The sequence below is a fragment of the Aquarana catesbeiana genome, linkage group LG13, assembly GCF_042186555.1.
Source record: "Aquarana catesbeiana isolate 2022-GZ linkage group LG13, ASM4218655v1, whole genome shotgun sequence".
Classification (NCBI taxonomy): domain Eukaryota; kingdom Metazoa; phylum Chordata; class Amphibia; order Anura; family Ranidae; genus Aquarana; species Aquarana catesbeiana.
In genome coordinates, this window is record NC_133336.1 from 181,488,121 (window position 1) to 181,516,045 (window position 27,925).

The following is a 27,925-nucleotide window of genomic DNA, read 5'->3' on the forward strand; positions in this document are numbered from 1 at the left end:
TGAGGAGATTTAGGGGGGTAGGGATTTGTGTTGGGAGGGGGAATTTGGAGGACAGCAGGTAGTGAGAAGTGTTCTAGCAGGGTAAATGGGGGGGGGGGGGGGTTAGGAGTGGTGATTTAGGGGGATTTGTGTTGAGAGAGAGGATGGGGGAAGAGGATTTTTGCTGGGGGGGGGGGTGTTAGGAAAGCTGATATGGTAGAGGGGGAGGGGAATTGTGCAAGTAGGGGAATTTTTTGGGTGGTGTTTGTGCTAGGAGGGGTAATAATTTGAGGGGGGGGGGGGGATTTGTGCTAGGAGGGGAAATTGGGGGGGATTTGTGCTAGGAGAGGGATGAGAGGGGGGATGATGTGTTCTCGGGGGAGAATTTGAGGGGTAGAGGATTTGTGCTAGGAGGGTAATTTTTTTTCTTTTTTTGGGGGGGGGGAGGATATGTGCTGGGGGAAATTTGGTGATGTGGTAAAGATCTGTGCTGGGAGGGGGGATTTTTGCTGACACATAAGGCTCATACATCTTGGGGGAGGGGGGGGGGCACAGTTTGGCATGTTTGCCCTGGGCTCTGGATGACCTAGTCCCAGCACCTTCTGGTCTGAGCTCTGCTGTACAGGAGGCTGATACCAGGTTCAACTCAGAGACTTACATACCTTGCACTTAAAAATACAATCAGTACTGTATTACTTAGAACATAGCTGCATGTGTGCTTTTATGAGTGGCATTAGCTGTCTTCCTTTTTTTTCCCTTGAAAATCATTGTTTGTACTGATCATGGACAGAAAAATTCGATTTTTTTTTGTTTGTTTTTAGGAGAGATTTCAGAAAGGTAGAAGTTTTGATAAAATGACGTCTTCTCTTTCTTTCCAGCACCCGTATGAATTTTGCACTGAAGACATACATGAGTCACGCTGGCATTAGCTTTCGGGAGTTCCCTTCTGCCAGCGTCTCTGAGAAATCCCAAAGTATTCCCGACAAAGACAAATGGCTTCCTTTCCTAAACAAGGCTAAGAAGGTGAGTGATGTTTGTAACTTGGTAAAGTGAGTGTGCATCTATCTTTTTATATGCTTTAACCACTTCAGCCCTGGAAGGTTTTACCCCCTTCCTGACCAGGCCATTTTTTTGCGATACGGCACTGCGTCGCTTTAAATGACAATTGCGCAGTCCAAATAAAAAAATGTTCCCCCCACAAATAGAGTTTTCTTTTGGTGGTTTTTGATCACCTCTGCGGTTTTTATGTTTTGCGCTATAAACAAAAAAAGAGCGACAATTTTGAAAACAGAAAACAATATTTTTTACTTTCTGCTATAAAACACATCCAATAAAAAAAAAAAAATGTAAAAAATCGAATTTCTTGAAAAATTTAGGCCAATATGTACTCTGCTACATATTTTTGGTAAAAAAAATTCTTAATAAGTGTATATTGATTGGTTTGCGCAAAAGTTATAGCGTCTACAAACTATGGGACAGATTTAGGGACTTTTTTTTTTCATTGTTTTTCACTAGTAATCAGCGATTTTTAGCGGGACTGCGACATTGCGGAGGACAAATCTGGTTGATTTACTAAAGGCATATAGGCTATGTACTTTGCAACGTGCAGTTGCACTCTGCCAGTGCAATTGCTCCAGAGCTTAGTAAATGAGGTAAAGCTTCACTTTGCAAAGAATATCCAATTACGTGCAAGAAAAATTTAAACATTTTTCCTTGCATATGATTGGACGATGAAATTCAGCAGAACTTTTCCTCATTTACTAAGCTCTGGAGCAACTGCACTTTGCAAAGTGCACAGTCTATTTTGCTTTAGTAAATTAACCCCTAAGTGACACTTTTTGGAGACCAGTGACACCAATACAGTGATCTGTGCTTAAAAAAAAATGCACTGACGCTGTATAAATGACACTGGCAGGGAAGGGGTTAACGTCAGGGGCGATCAAAGGGTTTGCTTTCTAACTGTAGGGGGAGATCTTTGACTAAAGGAGAACAGAGATCCATGTTTCTGCTTATTAGAAACACCAGATCTCTTTATTTTCCTTTCTGGCAGAACAGCGTTCTGTCTTGTTTACATAGGCAGACCGCCGTTCTGCCTCTCTACGTAAGATCGCTGGGTTCCCGCTGTGTCCAATCACAGCAGCAGCAGGGCTCCGGCGGCACGCTCGCGCCCAAGAGCCGAAGACGAGAAACAGGTACGTGATTTTGCACTAAAGGGCCACCCTGCCACAGTAAATGTACGTGGGGCAGTCCTTAATACATACCTCAATACCGGGCACTTTCACCCCCTTCCTGCCTAGGCCATTTTTTAACTTTCAGCGCTGTCGCACTTTGAATGAGAATTGCGCGGTCATACAACACTGTACCCAAATTTTTCATCACACAAATAGAACTTTCTTTTGGTGGTATTCAATCACTGCTGGGATTTTTAATTTATTTCTTTACAAAAAAAAAAGACCGAAAATTTTGAAAAGAAAAATTCTTATTTTCTGTCAGTAAATTTTGTAAATAAGTATGCACTGATGAAGCAGCACTTATGGGCACTGATGAGGAGGCACTAATATGCTGCACTGATGGGCACTGATCGGTGGCACTGGTGGGCACAGATAGGGGGCACTGACAGGCATCATTGATGGGCAGCACTGGTGGGCACTGATTGGCGGCACGAATAGGCAGCATTGATGGGCAGCACTGATGCGCAGGCACTGATGGGCGCTGATGTGAGGCACTGATTGGTGGCACTGATGGGGCTTTCCTGTAATCAGGGCACTGATGATCAGTGACCTGATTACCTGCCCAGGTCTCCTCTGCGAGGAGATGCCTCTGATCGGCGATCCATGGCACTTCCGTATTTACATGTGAACAGCTGTGATTGGACACAGCCGATCACATGGTTAAAGAGCCGCCGCTCTTTACAGAGATCGGTTGCGATTGCTAGGACACAGTGCGGCCGCGATCGCGTGCCCCCGCAGGCGCGTGATAGCGGGCGTTCTGGGGCGCCGTCATATGCCGTCCTCCCAGAACGAGAGCCGCACCATTCCTCCGTCATTTGACGGTGGGCGGGCGGCAATCAGTTAAGTGGTTAAAAGAGACTTAGGGGTCAATTCACTAAGACTTAAATAACGGGCAAAAAAATGCAGTAAAATAACGATAAATAAGATTTAAAAGTGCAATTCACTAAGAATTTTGCATTAACCACTTCCCGCCCGGCCTATAGCAGATTGACGGCCAAGCGGTGGTTCTGTTTTCCTGACTGGGCGTCGTATGACGTCCAGCAGGATAATATGCCGGCGTGTGCCCGCAGGGGCGCGTAGAGCGACGAGCGCGGCATGTCAGTCTGACACGCCGCATCTCCAATCATGGTACGAAGCCTCTGACAGAGGCTTCTCACCACGTGATCAGCTGTGACCAATCACAGCTGATCATCACGTGAACCAGGAAGTGACGGTAAATGGCATTCCTCAGTTCGCGCTAACAGGGAGAGCCGCCGATCGGCTCTCCCTGTCAGAGGGGCGGTCTGTGCTGATGACCAGCTCAGTCCCCATCAGATCTGCCCATCAGCTGCCAATCAGTGCCCAACAGCTGCCAGTCAGTGCCCCCTCAATAAAGTCTCACAGTGCCAATCAGAGCCCACCACAGTGCCAATCAAAGCCCAGCAGTAACACCTGTCAGTACCTCATCATCAGTGCCATCTGTCAGTGCCATCTGTCAGTGCCGCCTATCAGTGCCCATCAGTGCTGCAAATCAGTGCCCATCAATTCTGCATATCAGTGCCTCCTCATCAGTGCTGCCTTATCAGTGCCAACTTATCAGTGCCGCCTCCTCAGCACCCGTCAGTGAAGGAGAAAACAAAATTTTATGACAGAAACTAAGAATTTTTTTTTTTTTTTCACAAATTTTGGTCTTTTTTAGTTTGTTTAGCAAAAAATAAAACCCCCAGAAGTGATCAAATACCACCAAAAGAAAGCTCTATTTGTGGGAAGAAAATTATAAAAATTTCCTTTGGGTACAGTGTTGCATGACCGCGCAATTTTCATTCAAAGTGTGAGAGCGCTGAAAGCTGAAAATTGTCCTGGGCAGGAAGGGGTGAAAGTGCCTGGTATTGAAGTAGTTAAATACTGAATGCTGTATTTGTTAGATTTAGAGGGATAACATTGGTGTAAACTAGCTCTTGGAGGCGCCCCGGCCTTTTTTTGCGTTTTGCAGTATCCCCGTGTGAAATTGACACAGTGGCTGCTTTTGACGTTCATATTTGAGGATCACAATCTCAGGACTGAACTGCTATTCCCCCCCTGTAACCTCAGGTGTCTAAAGGTTGACTCTATGGGGTTGATTTACTAAAACTGGAGAGTGCAAAATCTGATGCCGTTCTGCACAGAAACCAATCACCTTCCTGGTTTTATTGTCAAAGCTTAATTGAACAAGCTGAAGTTAGAAGCTGATTGGCTACCACACACCGCTGCACCAGATTTTGCACTCTCCAGTTTTAGGCCTGGTTCACACCTATGCATTTTTAGTGCTTTTTGCCTTTTGCAGGTTTGCACTACAGTCCATTTAACATGGTTTCTTATGGAACACGTTCTGTAGTGCAAACTTGCAAAAAGCACTAAAAATGCATAGGTGTGAACCAGGCCTTAGTGAATCTCCCCCTATGGCTGATAGTTAGACTTTGAGGCCCCCTCCGAGGACAACCCCCGAGGTTTCACATTTGCTCAGGTGTGAATGGGGCCTAAAGTTGTGAAGGAATCCATAAGTCTTCTGGAAATGATATTGCTGTTAGATACATATCCTCCAAGTGTATCTCTTTGTATACAAAGTAGACATGTGCGCTGCCGAAAAATTTGTTCATTTTCGCTTCATTCCTTTTAAATTTTTTTTAATTTTTTCAGGTCATTCGTTATGATCGCAATTCGAACATTCGTAAATTCATAAATCCGAAAATTAGAAAGAAAATCAGAAAATTCGAAAGAATGACCAACTAACTAATAATAACTAACTATTAAATTATAGGTATTGGAATTTCCTTTCAAATTTGGCTGTTAGTGAACGTAACGAATGCAAATTTATCTGAAGTTGCGAAATATCCGAAATAACGAATACCGCATCTAAACAGATGGAATGGAACAAATTAATAATAAAGAAACAATAATAATAATAATAAAAAGTTTTTATTATTATTTTTGTTTGTTATTATTAATTCATTACGTTCCATTTGTTTAGATACGACATTCATTATTTCGGATAATTCGTAACTTCGGATAAATTCGTATTCGTTACGTTCACTAACAGCCAAATTTGAAAGGAAATTCGAATACCTATAATTTAATAGTTGCTAAAAGTTAAGTAATTATTAGTAATGATTTCAGATTTTCAAATTTTCTGATTTTTGAATTTCCAAATTTTCGAATTTATGAATATTCGGAAAAATTTGTTAAACGGGTTTTTGTTTGGATATTTACGAATTGACCAATTTGTCGAAAATTCATTGAAAAAACGAATTGCACATTGCATATAGAAGCGGTGTATCCTATCCAATATCAATGCCTTCATATTCTTCAGCTACAGAGGATTTATCTTCAATTTACTACGATCACACATGTTTTCATGGCGATATCCAAAATCCGCTTTTCCGATATTGTTAGTGGTGCCCCCATCTTTTCTTGTTTTTGCAGCTCATTCCTAATAGAGTTCTTATTTTATCATTCTACTAGTATATTTTGTTTCCTACATGTAACTAATGCTGACCCCGGCTTTTTTGTCTTCACAGAACAGCAACGCAAAGAAGGAGAAAGACCGTGATTCGGCAGATGACAAGAAGCGAAATCCCATCCTTAAATATATTGCCAAACCTAAGACTTCTCAAAGCAGTGAGTATGGGATTATGGGAAGTAGCATCCATATATACAGTAAAAGGGTGGTGACCTTTTTTTTTTTTTTTTTTTATGACTTCTATGCCATAGTGTCTGCTTTGATGAATTCACAAAAAAGTGATATTTTAGTTATAGGTAGAGCATGGTGGGCTGAGTCAACCTGTGGTTTCTTATGATCCTCCCAACAGTGAGCTCTTCCTGCCATAATTCCCAGTTCTGTTATTCATTCACACGGGAGTCTTGGGTGGTCCACCCATACTTGTTCCAGCTCCTCCTGGGTTTATTCTCTATAACCCTTGTGCCCAACCCGTGGCCTAAGGGCCACATTCGGTCCAGGGGTGTATCTACCATGAGGCAAACAAGGCGTTTGCCTTGGGTGGCATTTTTCAGAGGGGAGATGGCTGTACCGGGATGATGCCTACAGCTGCAGGCATCACCTCATTATCATTTTTTAGAGCCAGCAGGCAGCTCTCTTGTAATAGCAATCGGAGCGGCTTAGTAGCTATTGCTATTACAAGCAGCGGGAGGGGATGTCCCCCCCCCCCACCAGGGAGACCCAAATGACCAGCCAGCGTGTCTGCCGGCTGGCCAGGCAGCCCAGCAAAAGGATCAGCTTTGATCGGCTGTTCGTAACAGTAAACGGGAAGAAATGACATGACATCACTTCCGGTTTACTTGGAAACAACCAGGGCCAGTTTTTAAACCCAAATCTTGGTGTTTTTGAATGCTTTCAAGTGCAGAGGAGAGATTTGGGGTCTTATAGACCCCAGATCCCTCCATAAAGAGTACCTGTCACATGCCTGTTCCTGTCACAAGGATGTTTACATTCCTTGTGACAGCAATAAAAGTGATCTAAAAAGAATAAATAAATGAAAGCAACAGTGTCAAAAAAAAAAAAAAAAAAGAAGAATTTAAAAAATTTAAATTGCCCCTGTTTGCAAAGGCGAACGCGTCTGTCAGGTCAGTCCCACGCGCACACAAATCGAGATCGTCCCACACATGTGAGATATCACCGCTAATATCAGATCATGGACAGCAATTCTAGCACCAGACCTCCTCTGTAAATCTAAAGGGGTAACCTGTAAAGGCTTTTTAAGCATCGCCCATTGAAACTAAAATTTACATTGTCGCCGTTGCATAGGCGAGCGTAATCTTAAAGTGGCTGGGATGGGGCACATTTTAAATGGGGGTGCTCCCAATTTTAGTCCTAGAGCAGCACAAAACCAAAATACACCATTGCCCATAGGTGTGTGTGTTGTGCGGTCCTCAGACCTCAGCAGTCTGTAGTGGGAACATTGATTAAGGTGACAGCATTGATCTCTACTAACCTCATGTCACATGTTCCCAGTTTCGTATTATCTTCTGTAGCATATCCCCAGCCAAAATTGTATCCTGTCCATACTCTCTGACCTTCATGTTCTCTATTAGCTCTGCAGTTTTTGACAGTCCTCTCAAGCCTTACATACATTGAACATTATGTGCAGCCCTTTAATGATGTCAGGAGCCGCATTTGAGGCCCCCTTTAGCTCATAAGTTGACAACCACTGCTCTATAATAATAAAAAATCCAGCAGGAGGATATAACATGTTCCAACAATGACCCAAACAGATGTGCATACCTGATCGCCAGCTCCAACTAGTAGCCATAATGCAGTTCCTGATGCACACTCTATGAAGAACATTCAACCTTTGGAGAAAAACAACTTTTGATTTTGCCGCTAACCACACAGAACAAATGTACGTGTGCTTTCATAGAATGAGTAGCTCTGCAAATCTTTTAAAAAAACACCCCCAAAGTGTCAGCTGGGACTTTTGGATGCAAAAACTACAGTGTGATCATTTTCTATAGTGGTAATTCAACCGCTTGCCGACCGCCGCACACACATATACGTCGGCAGAATGGCACAGGCAGGCAAATGGGTGTACAGGTACATTCCTTTAAATTTGCTGCTTTTCAGGCGCGCGTACCCGCTGCACGCTGCGGGAGCGGGTCCCAGGAACTCGATGTTCTCCGGCTCCCCGCGGTTGCGGTGTGGACAGGTAGAACGGGGAGATGCCTATGTAAGCAAGGCATTTCCCCGTTTTGCCTTGTGTCATGACAGAGATCACTGCTCCCTGTCATGTCCTAGGTAGCCCATCCCCCCACAGTTAGAATCACTCCCTAGGACACGCTTAACCCCTTGATCACCCCTAGTGTTTAACCCCTTCCCTGCCAGTGTCATTTACACAGTAATCAGTGCATTTTTATAGTATCGATCGCTGTATGAATGACAATGGTCCCAAAATAGTGTCAGAAGTGTCCGTTGTGTCCGCCATAATATTGCAGTCGCGATAAAAATCGCAGAACGCTGCCATTACTAATAACATAAAAAAAAGACTAATAAAATGCCATAAAACTATCCCCTATTTTGTAGACGCTATAACTTTTGCGCAAACCAATCAATATATGCTTATTGTGATTTATTTTACAAAAAATATGTAGAAGAATACATATCAGCCTAAAATGAGTAAATCATTTGTTTTTTTAATATATTTTTGGGAGATATTTATTATAGCAAAAAGTAAAAAATATTGCTTTTTTTTTTCAAAATTGTCGCTCTTTTCGTTTATAGCGCAAAAATTAAAAACCGCAGAGGTGATCAAATAGCACCAAAAGAAAGCTCTATTTGTGTAAAAAAAAAGGACGTCAATTTTGTTTGGGTACAACGTCGCACGACCGCGCAAATGTCAGTTAAATCGACGCAGTGCCGAATCGCAAAAAGTGCTCTGGTCAGGAAGGGGTAAAATCTTCCGGGGCCTAAGTGGTTAAAGTAGCAGTTCAGCCTAAAACGAATGATCTCTAAATCTACTCGCAGCAACATTTTAAGACTAACCTAACTAACACTTTAAAGCAAAAATCGTTATACTTACCTTTTCTGAAGCCGATCCAGTCCAGTCTCCAGCGGCGGATGCTGTGTGCAGAAGATAGTCCACAAAAACTAGGAAGTAATCGTCACCCATACTATGGGGCTTCTGTTGTTGGCTGCCTCTTCTGCACACACCCACACAGAGAAGCTCCCGCTGACAGCTCAGCATGGGACCGGACCGGCTTCAGAAAAAGTAACTATAGTAATTTCTTCTTTACAGGGCTAGATAGATTAGTCTTAGAATGTTGCTGCGAGTAGATTCGATTAGAGTTTAAGCTGAACTTCTACTTTAAAGTATAGGCAGAAGGCGGGGCAGTGACACAGTCTGTTGGTTGTTCAAGTTTTGAAATGTTACCACTCTTCTTATGTGTCCACATATCTCAGAATATTCCAATAATGTATCCATTGCATATATCCAATATTGATGTCTGTGTTACACTTGTGTGTGTAGATATTTTCTTGATTTGCCCTTTAATTTTCTTTTTTTCCTCTTCTTAAAGGCTCTCTGCTCTAATTCCTCTACTGATCACGTTATTAATTAAGAGTTAATACCTCATTTTTTTCCCTTGTAGCATTTCATGTCCCCTTGTCCCCCGGTGAAGGTAAAAACCTCATGTCAATCTCTCACCTTAAGCAACTTTTCTGCCTTTCATGGAGTCTTCCTCCACTAATCCTGACTCTAATGTATTTGTCTCAATTGGTTGCCTCTTGTAAATTGCTCTAACTCTTTACCCACTTGAACTTCTCTCTGGTATTATGTTTTATTGTATGGTATGAAGAGTGGAATACCAGACACAAGGTTTGTTTTTAGCTCCGATTTAGCATCCGGAGTGTGGAAGGGTTGGAACCTCTCTATCAAATGTTTATCGCTGTCTGTCAATGTCCCCATTGTGGAGATCCTCTCAAATCCTTTCCTGGTGACCACTAACAAGGCAGAAAGTGAAGGGAAATCTCCACAGTCGGGACAAGGACAACATTAAAATCATGATTTTAAGAAGAATTCCAAGTATGGATATATTTTAATATAGTTACATTGGCCCAACTTGGACCAATGTATATATGTATATATCATACTGTGGGATCCCTCTAGAAACTGAAAATCACTGTTTTTGATACCACTTGGGTCCTGTGCCAAGTGGCTGCCCTGCTGCATTGTGAATACAAAGGTTGACCGCTTGGCATGGGCGCCATTCAAAGATCAATTTGCATTTTCTAAGTGAATGCAAAGATTGGACCAGGTGGAGAGGTGGGGTGGTGATGAGTCAGTCAAAGAATGCATTGTATCAAACCCTTCTCTATTCTAGCCAACCCTTCCCTACTCTAGCCAAAACAGAGCAAAAACATTGGCTGAAATTCCACATTAATGGCCATGTCTGCTGGCTGAGGAGCTTACAGTCCAATTGTGGTTACAAGTACCAAGTTTTTTATTTTATAATTTAAGACATTTGTGCACGTTCCATATCTTCAAAATATCCACTTACAAAATTAGCCAACGAAGGAACATTTGCAGCAAACTGTTTTCACAAGTATTGGTTGTTGAAGGCTTATTTAAATGTGACGTTTCTGTCTTGGATGGAAATTGAAGCCCAAAACCAAGCACTGGCCTAAATCTGTTTGGACATCAAGCAGCAAAGTGGCATAAGGTAAGCCATAGATGAATCGTTTTTCTTTCCTTCAACCACTGGTGGAAGGAAAAAAAATCGCTTGATTCCTCCACTGACAGTGTTGATGGGGGAATGCCTCCCATGGAGCCATTGTGTTCTGCCAGGGGGGTGGGGCATAGGGAGCCTTCCTAACTGGCAGAACACAATGATTTCTGCTAGCTGGTATAGCCATTGGCAGTAATTGAATGCTAAAAATCCGACAGGTTGGTTGTACCCAAGTTAATCAATGGATCGCCTTGGGTACATTCAGCCTGCCCATAGATGGTACGAATCTCAGCCGGTCCCTGCTGAACCGGCCGAGGTTTGATCCATCTTTAGCCGGCTTTAGGCAACCGCATGTTTTCAACTCTAGAATACAAGTGATATTTCCGGCACCTGGGAGAATCCCAGCAGTCAAAGGTCAGGTCCAGATAATTGTTCTCCAATTTGCCTTCTCTCCAGGTTTGCTGTATGCATTTCAATCATTTTTGCATACTTTTTTGCTGATTCCTACTTTTGGTTCTGATGATCATGAGAATAGACCATGGCAGTGCAGCTGAAATGTTTCAACATGAGTGCCAAATTAGAGGTATTGTTTAAAAATACACCATATGGATTGTAGATACCTGACCATCACACCAAAGATACGTGGACATGCTTCCAAATCATTGAGTTCTAGTGTTTCTAATGAAGATTACTGGTGATGCTTCAGCATCCAAGGACATTTTCAACTATTGTAGACTCCAGAATTTGTGACAATAGTTTGGGGATGGAGATTTTTTGCTTTAGTATGACTGTCCCCAAGTTCACAAATCCAGCTACTTAGACATGGATTGATGAGTTTAGTGTGAAGGAACTTGAGAGGCTTTCAGAGCCTTGACCTTAACACCATTGAAATGATTTCAAACCTCAATTATGAGCCAAACCTTCTCGTACATCAGTACCTAACCAGACAAATGCTCTTTTGCCTAAATGGACACAAATTCTCCCAGACACACACTGAAAACCCTTACCAGAAAAGTTATACTCACAATGGGGAAGGGGGGGAGTAACTCTATGTTAATGTCCATGGTTTTGGGTCCAACAAATTCATATAGATGTTTAAATATTTCAAAGTGCAATGCAACAAAAATAATATATGTAAAAAAACTCTACAGATTTCCTAAACAAATTTCATTTCCAATGCATATATAGTGTATATAAATAAATGTGACCAAAAATTCTCTTTAATTCATTAGTGTAATCACAAATAATCATTACTGTGCACCAGTCCTTACTTAGATCATAGTCCACAATCTTCCTTAAAACTGTGTAGTTTCACAATTTAAATAATGCGTTTTTACATCTGATCAGCTGTGCACAGTAACCATCAGCTTCTAACACCAGCTTGTTCAATTTAGCTTTGACAATAAAACCTGGAAGCTGATTGGTTACTATACACAGCGGCACCAGATTCTGAGTGCACCAGTTTTAGTAAATCTCCCCCCCAATGTTACATAGAAGTCATAAAATTGTACTTTTATTCACATTTGATAATAAAAACTACCCAAAAGTGGGCATAAAAACACCAGCTTAGGTCAGAGGGTACCCAACCTTTTGAAGAGCAAGGGCCACTTAAGCGACTTGGTAACCGGTCATGGGCCACAATGAGCAGAGTGGACAGATGGCAGGTCACATCCCACTCTACTCTGTGGGACCTCCGATCCGATCCTCCCAGACAGTAGGGGACAGATTCCCCTCTGTTTTTTAGTGGATCGGATTGGATGTAGGCGATTCTGGAGATTTATAGAGATGAATGGAGGGTCCGACTGGGCTTGAAAAACAGACAGGCGGACCTGATCGTGTGAATGGGGGTCTAAGGCTGCTTTCACAATGATGCGCTGCAGTTTACCTGCACCGCGGGTGCAGCGCAGTGAATCTGTGGCTTTCCTGCAGGTTACCTGCACTTTGCCATAGAATGCTATTATATCCTTCAGGTGTGGTTCACTTTCTTTCAGGAGTTTTGTTGAGCTTTTAGAAAGCGTACCAAAACCGCAGATAATAACAGAAGACTCAGTGCAGGTAACCCGCAGGTGCACTGCACTGCACCTGTGGATCAGTTTGAAAGCAGCCCAGAGTAACCAGTGTAGAGAACAGGTATGCCCATTGCTGTTTGATTTTAATTAAAAAAATCTGACCTCAGTCTTCACTTTTTCCTCTGGATTCCTGCAGGTATCTGTCCCAGGCAGGTATCGCTGGCTGTTGCTGTCCAAGGTGGAGTGCATTTGGTATCACTCTGCCTGTGACAGGAGCCGGTGCTATACTGGAAGCATTGGTTCTGCTCTCTACTGCAGCCATGCATGCTTCCTCTACCACCGGCTCCATTCTTACCACTGATGCTCTGGGATGGTGGGTCGGGCACCCATGATCTGGGCTTGCCGACCCACCATCCCAGAGCAGGAGGTCCCGGGCCACATCAGAGGGCGCTGTGGGCCAGCGGTTGGGTGCCCCTGGTTTAGGTGTTCATCATCATAAGGGGCATATATAAGACCACAGGAGATGATACAATGTTAATACAAAATGAGAACCACACGTTTCACTGAAGAAATTCACTTCTTCAGGACTCTTCTGGTCTCAGAAGTTTGGCAATCCTTATATTTTATAGAAGAAAACACCACAGTAATGTCATAAGACAAAAATCATGAAAAAAATATACAAAAATGATATTCTGTATAACCATGTGGTTATGCTATATGGTTATATAGAATACAATTTTTGTATGTTGTTGGATTTTTGTCATATGATATTACTGTGATGTTTTTCGTGGAAAATATAAGGATTGCTATACATCTGAGACCAGAAGAGTTCTGAAGAAGCAGATTTCTTGTATGAAACAAGTAGACCTTCATATTTTGTATTATCATTGTATATGTATATTGTATTAGCTGATGTTTTTTATGCTGACTTTTTAGTTTTTATTATCAAAGTTGAAAAAAAGTAATAATTTAAGACTTTTATGTAACACTGAGTTTATGAGTTACCATTGGAGGTATATACAAAGTCCCCCTTTTTTTGATTGGAGTATAGTGTGAAGAAATATTTTCTCCCTTTCCTATTTATTTGATGTGTGTCAAAACAGGAAGTAAAGAGAAATTCTCCCTCCCTTGCCCCCCAATGGGTACATCAACAGCAATAACTTACTACAGTTATGATCTTTAGAACCTTTTGGTAGAATTTTATGCCCATGCCCATGCCGCCCCATGAGGGAGATTTCGCCTCACTTCCGGTCCAGGTGACAGGTGTCAGACTGAATGGGAAGAGAAGTGAAATCTTCACTGTGGAGATGCAGACAACATTCAAAAGTATTTTCCCAACAGGGACATAAACAGCAATAAGACCAGGACAGGACGTCTAACCTTTTTCCAGCTCTATTCAAGATTAAATGTTGGCTGGTCTTGAGTTTTAAACTTTACCAGAAATCTTCTATAATTTAGTAAATGTTGGAGCTGCATCAAAGTAAAATGAATGTAACCATAGAAGATGCAGTGGTCTTGTGATAAGGCAAGTTAAGTCACTAACATCAATCACACTGCCAGCTATTTAATGTCTTTTTGTGACTTAACCGCAATTGGCCTATAATCTCTTCAGCTTTTGACCTAATTGCACTAACACAATCTTGCTCTGCAGAAACTGTGCCTTCTTTCATAGAAACTCTGCTAATCTACTAGACTCTGGGTGTTCTCTCTGCGTTGTTTCTGCTTTCCTCCTTCGTGTCTCTTCCTGTACGATGACTTAACTTCCTTCCAAAGGCCATACAAAAGGTAGCTGGCTGGATTGGCTTTGGCGTTTTTTCGTTTCATGCCTCAATCCTTCATTTCTTCTCAGTAAAACCTGGTAACGTAAGGAACATCATCCAACATTTTGAAAACAACCAACAAAATGACCTTCTGGAACCTCCAACTATGCAGCGACTGTCCACCGGAAGCTTCCCCGAAGACCTATTGGATAACGACAGGTACGAAGAATTACATTTTTTGTTCTGGGTTTGGGTTTGTGGTTAGTGTAATATTCATTTACTTATTCTCATCCAGTCGATCTCTGTAGACCATTTCCTTATGGAACCTGTTCCTCGTACATCCATAACTCCCCTTACTTTAGGACAATGTGCATTTACTTAAAATATAGTATTCACTCAGTTTATTCAGCTGTCTTCTTCTGTATTTATAAGAAGAAGATCAGCTTAAAGCGGAAGTAAACCCATCCATTTAACCGTTTCAAATAACAGTTACATTTCCGGCACGTGCTGGGAATGTAACCCTCCCATTGGTTGTGCTCTCAACCAGACTGTCAAATCACCCAATGGCTATTGTCATAACTGACAAGATGACAGCTTCCTTGGCTGAAAATGATAGGGGGCTTTACTTCCACTTTAAATGTCAACTGTACCTCTAGTACAGTTGTCCTTTAATGCCTCCACCCCTGAGTGCAGCTCGCTTTTTAAAAATGCTTAACCTTCTCCTGGATTCAATGATCTTCATTGTGTAGCCTTGTCCAGAACTGCACAGCCTTTCCACCAAAAACAACCCCATTGGGTCCTCTTAGTGTGCATTCATGATGTGGCACCATTCATTCCTATGGGGTTAGTCATGCTCCATTGGACTGCTGGTAGCCACAATGAGTATAGTTCAATATACTAGTTCACTGGCAATCTCTGGCTTCAATAATGTCAAAATTACTGACCAGAAATAAGCATTCAGCAAGAAAGTCGGAAGTTCAGATCGGCATACATTTTCCAATTCAACAATAAAGTATTTAAATCAAATGGTCAACATAACTGCTAAGCAGGTAGAACTTTTTAGGAGGAGGTGATCAATGGCAGCCTTCATGTTTCACTCATAACAGGTTTACTTTAATGTAATATATCTTAGCAGCTGGTGTTAACATTCTCCAAACCCTCAAAGGAGGTAACTATATCGAGACATAACATGCAGGCTCTGACTACCAGTACTAAACATTAACTTTTAGTCACTGCTTCTCCATCCGTGTAAAAGCTTCTATAGACCTTGGAGAACATTCACCCTTTTTTGCCATTTACAGTTGGATCTGGAAACTTTTTTTTATTTCTACAGGCCTTTAATAGTGCCTGATGGCAGTGCCTACTTACCAGATTTATTCGGCTGGGGTAGATTTTCCAGGATGATTGCTAATGTTTCCTCCATGGCAAACCTACCCCTGAGTTTATCCTGTTCACCCGATAGCAGCCCTGCCATCTTCCTCGCTTCTCTGCAGCCACTGGTGCCATCTTCATGGAAGCTTCTCCTGCCCCCTTTGTTGATAAGTATGCATGTAATAATGCATTTCCCATGCATACGCAATAGATTTGCACCATCTTTTCACTGAACCCTGCTCTTACAGATGACAAAAAAATATGCTTGCAAAAAGAGTTTTTGGCAGAAGAGTTAGACAGTCTTTTCTACCCCAAAATAGAATTTTGCTAGAATTTTGTTGCTTTATGCTCCAGAGGCCACACAGGATATAGAGCATGGAAGAGGGCAGGCAGATGACTATGGAACCATGTATATAAACCTTGTATGGAACGAAATGTGATATATATTATGTATGCTTTTAGTGATTAGGAGATCAGCTAACCTAAAGAGTTAGGTCCAAGCTTTATTTATCCTTTTGATCATTTGTTTTAATACCGTATTTGTTGTGGTTGTTTTGTGGCTGGTTTTGCCATAAACTGCCTCTTTGATGCATATGCAATACAGTTTTCCATTTTTTGGGGGTTTTTTTTCTATTTTGAACATTTTGTATTAGACTCTGGAAATGTTAAATCGTGCAGTATGTAAACCCTAAGAATAAACTTCTCCTATTTGGTCTCTCTTGGTTTGTTAAATATGTTAAGTATATCATTGAAACTGTTTTATATTTGTTATGTGCCAAAAAAAAATTGTTGATCCTGCCAGAAATCTTGTGCGCTGATAACTTTCTGTCCTCTAGCCTGTGCTGACTGTTGTCTTCTCAGTTTTCTCTGTGGACTACAGAACACTTCCCCTAATGTTATAGGGAAGAGGTGATGGTCTGTAGTCCTTTCATAAAGTGACAATGTTACACCTCCATAGATACAGTACAGTGAGCGAGTGTTGTCCCTCTAGGACAGAAAGCTTGTTACTGGCAGGATCACCACATCTAAGGACTGGTGATATACCCCATATTACATTTTGTTCTTGGGTTTGGATATACTTTGAGTTTTAATTTATTGCATGTAAACCATCACTTTATTTGTGAATTAGTTTGGGAGCTATTTCTTGATGTCTTCTACACTGTATGATGTCCTAAAAGTAGAGAACAATAGAGATTCAGTGTGACAAAATGCCCATGTTTCATTAGTTAGGCCAAATTCTGAATGAGCATTTGTATTTGTAGTCATCTTTAACATTGAATTTTGCCCTTTTGAAAGGTTGCATCATTATATTCAGTGGCGGAAAACTAAACTTTTTTAGGCGGTGGAATTGTTTGCTTGACATATAAGTGCAAAAGGAAACTTGTGTTTTGTCAGACTTTAAAGCTGAATTTCAGATATGGATATTTGTGCATGGTCCAGCTTGGCCAATGTAAGTATACATATTACCTACCTGTGGAAGCTGAAAATCACTGCACTAGTCGCTGCTACTACAATGATCGCCACAATCTTCTGGAACCAGTGCCAATTCACTCAGCATGGGCACTATTCAGAGAACTCCTTGTATTTTTCTCAATGAATACAAAGCAGTCTCTGATTGGATGAGGTAGAGATTGTGACATCACCACTCCACCATGTGCAATCAGAGAATGTCTTGCATTCTTTGAGAAAAATGTAAAGTGTTCTCTTAATGGTGACCATGGCAAGCAGGTGACCCCTGTGGTTACTATACAGCAGGGCTGCCACTTGGCTCAAGACTTGGAAGACCATTGCTAGTCATTTCTACTACAGTGTATAGAATATGACCAAGCTGTACCAATGTAATTATGCAACACAAACCATACCTGAGGTTCAGCTTTTAAATTGAAACTCCAGCCAAGATGCTTTCCATTTTTTAGCCAAACGTTTTTTCGAAAGCACAGGATAGATGGATAGATAGTGGAAGGACTAGAAGCTCTGGTCTGTAAGATATCGCCTTACTTCTCCTGGTGACAGGTGCTATTTGACCAGAAATCAAGGTCAAGTATACTGTGTATGTACGTGTATGTGTGTATATATATATATATATATTTTTTTTTTCAGAAGTGGAGTAGGTCCCCTTTGTTTTCACTGTTGTCTGTGTGTGTTGGAGAGACTCAACCTTGCTTCCTGGTCAAGTAGCAGCTGTTACCAGGAGTAGAAGTAAAGAGATATCTCAGACCAGAGCTTCTAGTCCTTCCACACTCTATCCAGTGCTTTTGAAAAAATATTTGGCTAAAGGTCCACTTAAAGTGGTTTTCAACATGGGGTGTTTGTTTGATGGTTGGAGTGGCCCCAGAAGAAATGGTTGACGGTTGTAGTTCAGCAGGTTGGGCTAGCCCTGGAAAAAAAGGTTGATGGTTCTTTTTAAGCAAGTTGCGGTGGCCCTAGAATAAGTGGTTGATGGTTGTAGTTTAGTGGGTTAGGATGACCCTGGAATAAATGGTTGATGGTTGTGGTTGAGCAAGTTTGGCTGGCCTCAGAATAAATGTTAGGACTTCCCTGCTTATCCAAAAGCATGTGACTTTTATATAAATGTATCATGGATATATGTCGAGTGAACCTGAAGTACTGTTTTTTTTTTTAAATATGTATGCATACCTTCCGGGGAATTAACTAGGCTTCCTGCACTATTATATTGGTGCAGGAAACTGTCAGTAGTGATGCACGCCACATTAACTAAGCAGATAGACCAGTTTCAGGTCCATCTATGCCACCCAAACCAGTTTATATTTCAGAGAGAAATAGAATCTAGCACAAGTATGCCAAATATAAAACTGCTGCAAATTCCCACCAGGTGTGACCTGTCATACAGGATGCAAGCTGTTGGCATGTTTTTATAGTTGGAATTGTGGTGGTAAATAGAAGATCTCCATATACAGAGTCCTATACCCACAGTTGATCCAGAGGAAGGCAAAAAAAGCCCTATAAATCATGGTCCAATTTTGCATTTGATTTGTTGTATAAAATTTGCTGCTAACATGGCTGCTGGCCATGTTGACTTGTGGATGTGTGACTCAGGGTGACCAACTATTTTTAACGCCTTCAGGCCTTTACGCAGTGTGCCTTAATGCACAAAACAGCCCTAATGTAAATGGGCCCTTAATAACATTGTATAAGCTTTTTAATTTCATGTGCAAAAGTCCCCCTATTTCCAACATGAGCTAGTTATATTTTAATATACTTGCCAGTAATTGCAACTGAAGCTCCAAAATAAAAGACATGACATTTTGGATAGAAGTGTACCGGATTTAGAGGACAGGAGTGATCAGCCTCTCATGTCTTGTTGTATGTGACATTGCTCAGCATCTATTTTTATAAGCTCCCGGTTTGCAGCGTTGGTGTTGTCTGTCCAGCGCCTGGCTGTTTTTAGCTGCAGCAGGCAGCTGTGGGAAGATGGAATCACGGACCACGACGGTCTCCTCTCCTGTTTTAATTATCGCTGGCATTTAGGTGTAAGGACGCATGCTGTGTCCGTGTGATGGGGCGGTCTTTCTCCCCTCGGATGCCTGCTCCGTTCTGTCCAGAGCACCATTGATTTTCATTGCTCTCGTTAGAGATGGGATCAATAGACGGCTCGCTTGTGATCTGCCTCCGAGCTCTGTCAGGACGAGCAGGTCTCGGCGTTGTGTAGGCCGCATGATGGAGATGGCGGGGATGGAGCCGTGGGGAGATGTAGACAGGGCCTGAGCAGCGATGGAAATCTAGAGAGAGAGAGAGAGGGGCGTGCAACAATAAGATGGATAAAAAGAAGATGGAGAGGAAATTATGGAAGAGGTAAGGTACGAGCTGCATCGCTTAACCTCTGCAGTGCTGGAGGCTTGGGAGAAGCAGCCATTGCATTATTCCTATACAGCTGCACAGGCGCACAGATATCAGAATACTGATGCATGCAGATTGCTGTAATCTTGCTTTATAAAAATCAGAAATATATAGCTATGCAGGAAATTGGAGTAGTAGATATTTAAAAAAAAATTTTTTTTAAAGCCGAAAAACCACGATGATGAGCAGCTGGTGGAAACCAGTCATCTTTCAAGCGTCTGATTGCAATATGATGCTTTACGTCAATTGATGGGTAGTCACCATAGGATACTACAGATTGTGGTTGTTTATAATATGTCTTCGAAGGTTGGCAAGGCTTGTTTGTGCAGGAGAACTGTATTTGGTGGTATTGTTTAAAATTTGGGATTGCTGACGTAGCAAATTAATTATCTTGAAGCTGAAGTTCTACTTAAGTACAGTAGTCACTCTCATATAAAGGTGTGTGCTAATTCAGGTCAGAAAACATGCCAATGCTTGGGAACCTGATGGCGCAAAGCAAGATTCCTGCTGTTGGTTTCTGACTGCTCCCATCTCTTGGGGTTAGTGAGGTTGTTATGGTCGGCTTCCTAAGAAAAATCTGCAGACTGCTACACCTTGCTGAATGTTTTCAGGATTGTGTTCTGGGTATCCATCCATATTCTTTAGCTAGTCATTTTTTATTTTTTTTCTGAATGCTTCATATTATTCACTCAATTAAATTGTTTTACAGTATTTCAGTTTGTTGATTGGCTCATTTGGGATTTTTATTTGGTAGTTACTTTTTTGTATCTTCGCTCCCTTTCTTTACTTTCTATCTCCTTTCCTTTCCTTTTATTTCTGTTCCTTCTCCTCTCCTTCTTCTTTTCTTTCCTCTCCTTTGCTTCTTCTCTCCTTTCTTTTATTTCTCCTTTCCTTTTCTTCTCCTTTCCTTTTCTTCTCCTTTTCTTTCTTTTCTTCTCATTTTCTTTCTTTTCTTTTTCTTTTCTTCTTCATTCCTTTTCTTTTCTTCCTCATTTCTTCTTCATTCTTTTTCTTTTCTTTCTCATTCCTTTCATTTTCTTCCTCATTCCTTTCCTTCTTCTTTTCTTCTTTTTTCCTTTCATTCATTTTACTTTTCTTTATTTTCCTTTTCTTTCCATTGCTGCTTTATTTTTCCTTTCCTTTCCTTTCCTTTCCTTTCCTTTCCTTTCCTTTCCTTTCCTTTCCTTTCCTTTCCTTTCCTTACCTTTCCTTACCTTACCTTTTCCTTTCCTTTCCTTCTCTTTTCCTTCTCTTTTCCTTTCCTTCTCTTTTCCTTCTCTTTTCCTTTCCTTTCCTTCCTCATTCCTTTCCTTTTTTTCCTCATTCCTTTCCTTTTTTTCCTCATTCCTTTCCTTTCCTTTTTTTTACTTTTATTTTATTTTCCGTTCCTGCTTCTTTTTCTCTTTTCCTTCCACATCCCCTTCTTTATCTGTTCCTTATCCTTCCCTTCCACATTCTTTCTTCTTTTTTCTTAATTTTCTTTTCCTTTTTTCCCTCTCTTCTTTAATCCTTTCCTGTTTTATTCCTTCCCCTTTCTTTCCTTCTCTCCCTTTCTTTACTTGGCTCTTCTTTTCCTCCCTCTCTTTCATCACTTTTTGTCCTCTTCATATTCCTTCCCACCCTCTTCCTACCTTTTCTTATGCTTTTCTTCCACTCATGTCCTCTTTGACTTTCTCTCCCCCCCGGTTTTCCTGCAGCCGCTTGATACGGGACCCAGAAGCCAGTGGCAATCATTTTAGTAGTGGTGCCTACTACAGTGATTTCTGACTTGCACAGTGATCCCACAGGTATGGCACATACTGTACATACTTACATTGGTCCAAGCTGGATCAACGTAACTATGCAAAAATATCCACACCTAAACTTCGGCTTTAAGGATGAATTGCTATGAATGAACGGCATTGAAACATCTCTGATGTTCACACTAGTTGTATTCAGAAAAAAATAAAATAGCATTAGGCAGCTGTCTGGTAGTCGTATGGAGTATAATTTTCCACTGTGCCAGTTTTCATAATCTACATCTAAAATTGTCGCTTTATGTTGAGTGACAGCAATGAGTGAAAGCTATCAGGACACGTCCGACTGGTACCGGATGAGATATAGTGACTTCTATTTCATTGTTACTGCATTGAACTATAAAGTTGCATTTACATTTGAGCTGACCGCCTTTTGTCATTTTTACAGACTTTATTTAGAATTTGTGCGGGCATTTTTTGAAAATGTTGCTGGGGTTTTTGCTTGCCTGGTTTTTATTTTTAGCTAATGGAAAGCTAGTTACTTGGGGAAAAAAATGCACGATATTTGCATTTATGCATGGTTTCTAACAGTATTGGGCTTTTCCTTTGAAGTCTACAGGGGCCAAAAACTCCCGAAGCAGCGATCAGCACTTTTTAGGGGGATTGCGGCAGACAAATCTGACACTAAGACCCCTTTTCACACTGAGGCAGTTTTCAGGCATTTTAGCGCTTCAAATAGCCCCTAAAAAGCATCTGAAAACTGCCTCCCATTCTGTGCAGTGTGTGCTTTTACACCCGGGCGGTGCATTTGCGGGATGTTAGGAAAAGTCCTGCAAGCAGCATCTTTGGGGCGGGTTAGGAGCGCAGCATTTAGCGCTCCCAAAATGCCCCTGCCCATTGCACTAAATGGGTAACGCTTCTAAAGCGCCTTAAAAGCGCTTTGAAAGCGCTGCAAAACTGGACTTTTTTTCAAGGTGAAAACCGCCCCGCTAGCGACCGAAAAGCGCTGCCAAAACACCGTGCTAACAGCACGGCGCTACAGTGTGAAAGGGGTCTTAGTAACACTCTTTTGGGAACAAGTGACATCATTATAGTGACCAGTGCTAAAAATATGCGCTTTTATTGTACTAATGACACTGGCAAGGAAGAGGTGAACACCAGGGGCGATGGCGATCAAGGGGTTAAGTGTGTTCCCTCTGAGTGTTTTCTAACTGTGTGGGGGCAGTGTTTCTCAATTTCAGTCCTCAAGGCACACCAACAGGTCATGTTTTCAGGCTTTCCATTATTTTGCACAGATGATTTGATCAGTTTCACTGCCTTAGTAAATACCACAGCCATTTCGTCTGAGGGAAATCCTGAAAACATGACCTGTTGGTGCGCCTTGAGGACTGGAATTGAGAAACACTGGTGTGGGGGCTGGACTGACTGGGACAGCTTTTCTCAACCTTTTCAACACAGAGGAACCCTTGAAATAGTTCTCCGGTCTCAGGGAACCCCTGCTAAAAATTAAAAATCTATAACTCACGATACATTAGTGTGATGGTCAGTGGGAAGAACTCTCCTTACACTTGTGGTCATTGGGAAGAATTACCTTCTTACAGATAGTTAAAAAGATCAATGGTGTCAGTGGGAACTTATCCGAGAGGCAGAAATTGCCCAATGCTGAAGGAACTCCTAGCAACCTCTGGAGGAACCCTAGGGTTCCACGGAACCCTGGTTGAGAATCACTGGACTGGGACAACACAGAGATCCATGTTCCTGCTTAGCAGGAAGACAAGATCTGTGTCCTCCCCTGTCAGAACGGTGATCTGCCTTGTTTATATAGACAGATCCCCATTCAGCCTCTGTGGGGAACAATAGTGGGTGGCTGGCGGACACAATCCCGCAGATTGGCTCCCCCTCTGGCCAATCTCGCTCCCACATGGGCTAGTGCACGAAACAACATACAGGTACATTCATTCGTGCAGCCATGCCACTTTGCCGCAGTACAACTGCGGCGAGCGGTCAGCAAGTAGTTAAAGGAGCAGGGGCAAATTAGAAGCGCAGAAAAAGCACAATGGCAGCTAAAGGTGTCCAATGTGTCCCCACACCAAATTCACCAAGCAAACTATACAAAAATGGCAACCACCCCAATTTATCACTAGCTTTGAAAGTAAGGTGCACATGGAAGGGCCTTGCAAATCACAAGCAAAATATTTCCCAGCACATTTGCCAGCTAGGCTGCAAACAAAAAAAAAAAAAAGACCCGTCTAACAATACACGTTAAAAACGGAGGGTTTCATGACATACATTTGCAAATAAATATGGAATATATGGAATGCTCAAATCTATCCTAGCTCTGCTTTGCATCCCAACATGTCATTTGGATAAAACAGAAGTTGCCATTTTCCACCATCTAAGTATGCTAACCCATCCGAGCACATCAATATCCTTAGGTCCTTTGGAGTAATCCTTTATCCTGTATACCTCACATTCACTCGCTCACCACCTTCTGTTGTCTCCATGGCTAAAATACCAGTGCATAGTTCTAAAAGTCATTATGGAAATTTCCTGATCTTCTTTGGCCTATCATTGAGCTTGGTAACATAGCTGTGCTCCCCTGCCTCTATGCATTGTTGGGCAGCTGCAGACATGGCATAAGTAGGCCGGAATGAGGTTGATTTACTACAACTGGAGAGTGCAAAATCGGGTGCAGCTGTGTGCATGGTAGCCAAGCAGCTTCTAACTTCAGCTTGTTCAATTAATCTTTGACAAAAATGCAGAGCTGCACTAGGTTTTCCACTCTCCAGTTTTAGTAAATCAACCCCATTTTTTCCCCCATGGATCTCGGCAGCATACTTGCACGCTGCATAAAAATCATAATGCATGCAGGTGGCAACTTTGTTTTTTCTTGATGGGAGAGACTCAAGCTCAATCACCACCTCCAGGAAGCCATGCTCAGACCATTGTGGCAGCCCCAGAAGGTGAAACTCCCTGGTTGTGGGTGATAGACTTACCTCTTGTTTCTGCCTACTACCATTAATGATACCATTACAATTACAACAGTAATAGATTTCTTTATTTTGCAGTGCCAGGGCAGAGGTGAAACTTGGTCGCTCAGAAAGCCTGAAGGGCCGTGAGGAACTGAAGAAATCCCGCAAAGCTGACAATGTTCCCCGCTCCCGAAGTGATGTGGACATGGATGCTGCCGCAGAGGCCACCCGATTACATCAGTCGGCATCGTCCTCAGCTTCCAGTCTGTCCACAAGGTCAGTGTTGCCTTTTTTGGCTTTTGGAGTATTTTACACTCCTACCCTTCGTAGGTAAAAATCACAGTATATGCTAAAGCTCTTCTCAATTTATTACAACAAATGTTTGTGGACACTAGACCATCACAGCTATACAAGTGTGTTTGAAATCCCATTCCAAAACCAAGGGCATTAATTTGGAGATGACCACCCCTTTGCTGCTATAACAGCCTCCACTCTTCCGAGAAAGCTTTTCACAAAAATTTGGAATGTGTCTGAGAATTTGTACCTTTTCAGCCAAAAGGTATTTTACAGGTCTGGTACTAGGGACCTGGTTTGCAATTGGCACTCCCATTCATCTCAAAGGTGTTCAGTAGGGTTGAGGTCTGGACTTGTGAAGGCCACCTGATTCCTTCACATCAAACTCATCAAACCATGTCCTTTACGGAGCTGTCTTTGTGCACAAGGGCATGGACGTGCTGGAAGAGGAAAAGATCTTCCCCAAACTAGTGTTAAGAGGTTGGAAATGGACAAATGTTTAAAATGTATTTGTATGGGCCTGTGTCAACAGGCTTTTGTTCGCTTCACATGGGTTTTGCATTCCTCTACAAGTATGGAAATGCAAAACCAAAATGAAGTAGGTCAAATGCACCAGGTAATTATTTTGAATGATCTCAGAACCGTCTCCTACTGATGTCAAGCTAATGCCACCGACACAAGCCCAAAGCATGTCAACACAGGCCCTCTTCTGTAGCATTACCAGTACCCTTCACCTGAAATCAATAATTTAGAGGGATGTCCACATTCTTTGGCCATAGCATGTAGATTGATTATTTAAATCTGAGGTACAGTTCTACACATGACATCAGGGTGAGTTACAATAAACGAAACAAAGAAATATGGAACAAGGGTGGAGCCTTTGTAGCAGCCATTCAGGTTTAACCTTTTAAAGTTAAAAGACCTTAACCTTTAAAATAAAAAATGATGCTTTATTTGAATCAAGTTGAGCACATGTCAGCATTATCCAATCACATTATTGTTATTATTGTGAGTAAAAAGGAGCCTTTCCTTACCCTGAATAAAAAATAAAATGGCCAAACTTCTCCTTAATCCTTTGCAAAGGGTCACATGATTTCTGGCTACTAGGACTGGCATAGGTGTTTCCTGCCATTATGGCTGCAGAAAGTCTGTTGTTTTTAATTGATTTTTTTAAAAATTATAGTAAAAACCTCCTTTTTATATAAAAAAAAAAACTGTTGATGAAATCACAGCTGCCTTTGATGAATAAAACACCTGTGTGGTCCTTTTTATAATTAGACCTCATGCACACAGGTCAATAGGCTAGCCAGGTTTTGGTATTTTCCAGACGGGAGGTCAGCAAAGGCAACCTCCATGTCTCACCCAGGAAAGGTTTGGTCTTACCCAGGAGGAATGGATCTTAAGAAATAATAGCGAACAAGTCTCAAGAGATCTAAATAATATTGTATTTATTCCACAGGTCGCTGGATAATCCAACTCCACCGTACACTCCCAAACTGACCCGCAGGTAGGTGATGCCACCAGTTTACTATTCTGATGCAATGGGCACATTACATTAAGATTACTACCGTTCTTAATAACTTAAAAGAATTAAATGCTTATTAAGCCTAGTGGTTGAGAAATAATGTATAATGCCATATTCCTTGCTCTGGCAGGCTTTGTATGCTCTCCTTTTCTCTCAGAATCGGGGGAGATCTTCATTGTCGCCATGTATAAAAAGCAGGGCTATTGGCCCTGTATTGTGCTTGATGATGTGCAGTGTGGGATCACTGGTCTACGTGTCTTAGAGAAGAGGTGGGGGACACAGATTGAGGGAACCTGCCAGAGCAAGAAATTAGATATTACATCCTATTGTTCTACCCCCAGACATACAGTAACAAGCATTTATCTCTTGCAGTCTAGGGACCCCACTACAAAAGTGTCTTTTATGTAATTCCCAGAGTTCAAATGTAAGTAACATGTACAGATCTTGATCCTCCCCCAGCCTCTGACTGGTCAGAGAGGCAGCAGACTGGTGAGCTCATCACTCTTGTCATTCATTCCTGTCCTCCTATCAGCATTTACCTTGTTAGCACATGAGCTCTGCAGCACAACTGATTGACTCCTAGTGCTGCTTCTCCCTCTCTCAGCCTGAGCTCTGCTGTGCAGAGGTTCATAGGAGGTTGATACTGAATGGCATTCAGGTACCTACACTGCTTGCATTTAAAATAAATTTAGTGATGTACTGCTGGATCCAGAGCTGAATTCTGTCATACTTGCCTGGAGTTCAGCTTTAGTCAAATTAAACGACCATTCAAAGTAGACTAAGTGACCAATGCTCTTTCCAGACAACCAGCATTTTCAAAAGCAATCCAGCAATATCGGCCTCCATATATCTCTCTGCATGGATTGCCTAAGTGCCAGAATCTGACCAAATTTTGGAGGCATGTTTGTGTTGACCTATTCTTCTTCATTTTCTAGGAGCATGGAGTCTCCAAACCTGAGCATTACGGGTGAATCCTTGCTAGCCAATCTGCAGGAAGATGACCTGGGACATCTCTCTGACCTCGATGTGGAGCCGGATGCCCAGAACTGGCAGCACACTGTGGGTAGGGAGGTAGCGCAGCATTTGTCTCCAAAAGAACGAGCGCGGCAAGAAGTAATACATGGTGAGCAACTTCTGACAGGTATTGCTGATGATGTATGCTGTATTTAAAGGTTAGTTCACCTTTTTAACAAAAAAAATGGCCTATGCAAATAAGGAACACCTGTAGATCAAAAAAAACTCTGCAGCTTTGACCAAAGTTAGATAATGTCCTTGTTATAGGTGTAGGCCATTTACGTACCTTTCCAAAGCCTGACCAAAAAACTCCAAAAGATGGCATCATCCCATCCTGCTTTGTTGCTAGGATGTTGCTAAGACATTTCCAGCTGATTCAAACCCCCTGCTCTTTTTCTCCCCCATTGTAGTAGCTTTGAGGTCAGTGATACTGCAGTGGAGGAGATAGTAGTAGACCACACATGTGGAAGTTTGAGAGCTCGCTCATGTGATGGTGGGGGTGAGCAGTAATGGTTGGGAGTATCAACAAATGAAAAGGAATGCAGCACTCTCACCAAGGGAGTCTCCTGAGTATAGAAGTAGAGTCCACGATAGGGTGCTCAGGCTGTTGTGTCCTCCAGACAGCACTTAGGCAACAGTCAAAATAGAAAAAGCTGGCAACTCCATGTCCATATCCAAATGTAAACGTTTATTGGTACATGTAGAAGAAGATACAAGGGCTGACGCGTTTCAGCACACTGCCTTGGTCACAGCACCGAGCTGTGAGCAAGGCAGCGTGCCAAAATGCATCAGCCCTTGTATCTTTTTACATGTACCAATAAACGTTTACATTTGGATATGGACATGGAGTTTCTGGCTTTTCCTATTTTGATCTTCGCAACAAGGCAGGATGGGGGGAATGCCATCTCTTGGAGTTTCTAGGCCAGACTTCGGGAGGTAAGTAAATGGCCCACACCTATATAGCAAGGGCATTCACAAAAGCTGCA

At 42.0% G+C, this 27,925-nt stretch overlaps 1 protein-coding gene across 5 annotated transcripts in view; it reads left to right on the forward strand.

Moving 5' to 3' along the window:
• The window catches only part of ARHGEF11 (Rho guanine nucleotide exchange factor 11), a 277,886-nt gene that overhangs the window by 194,825 nt on the left and 55,136 nt on the right, over window positions 1-27,925 (forward strand). For 4 of the 5 annotated variants that reach the window (XM_073610617.1, XM_073610622.1, XM_073610618.1 and 1 more), the window contains 7 exons: window positions 858-1,002; window positions 5,744-5,843; window positions 9,324-9,353; window positions 14,259-14,388; window positions 24,203-24,382; window positions 25,860-25,907; window positions 26,861-27,048. In XM_073610617.1, coding sequence (XP_073466718.1) covers window positions 858-1,002; window positions 5,744-5,843; window positions 9,324-9,353; window positions 14,259-14,388; window positions 24,203-24,382; window positions 25,860-25,907; window positions 26,861-27,048 — 821 coding nt within the window. The remainder of the gene's footprint in view (window positions 1-857; window positions 1,003-5,743; window positions 5,844-9,323; window positions 9,354-14,258; window positions 14,389-24,202; window positions 24,383-25,859; window positions 25,908-26,860; window positions 27,049-27,925) is intronic. The other variant, XM_073610619.1, reaches the window with a different exon arrangement.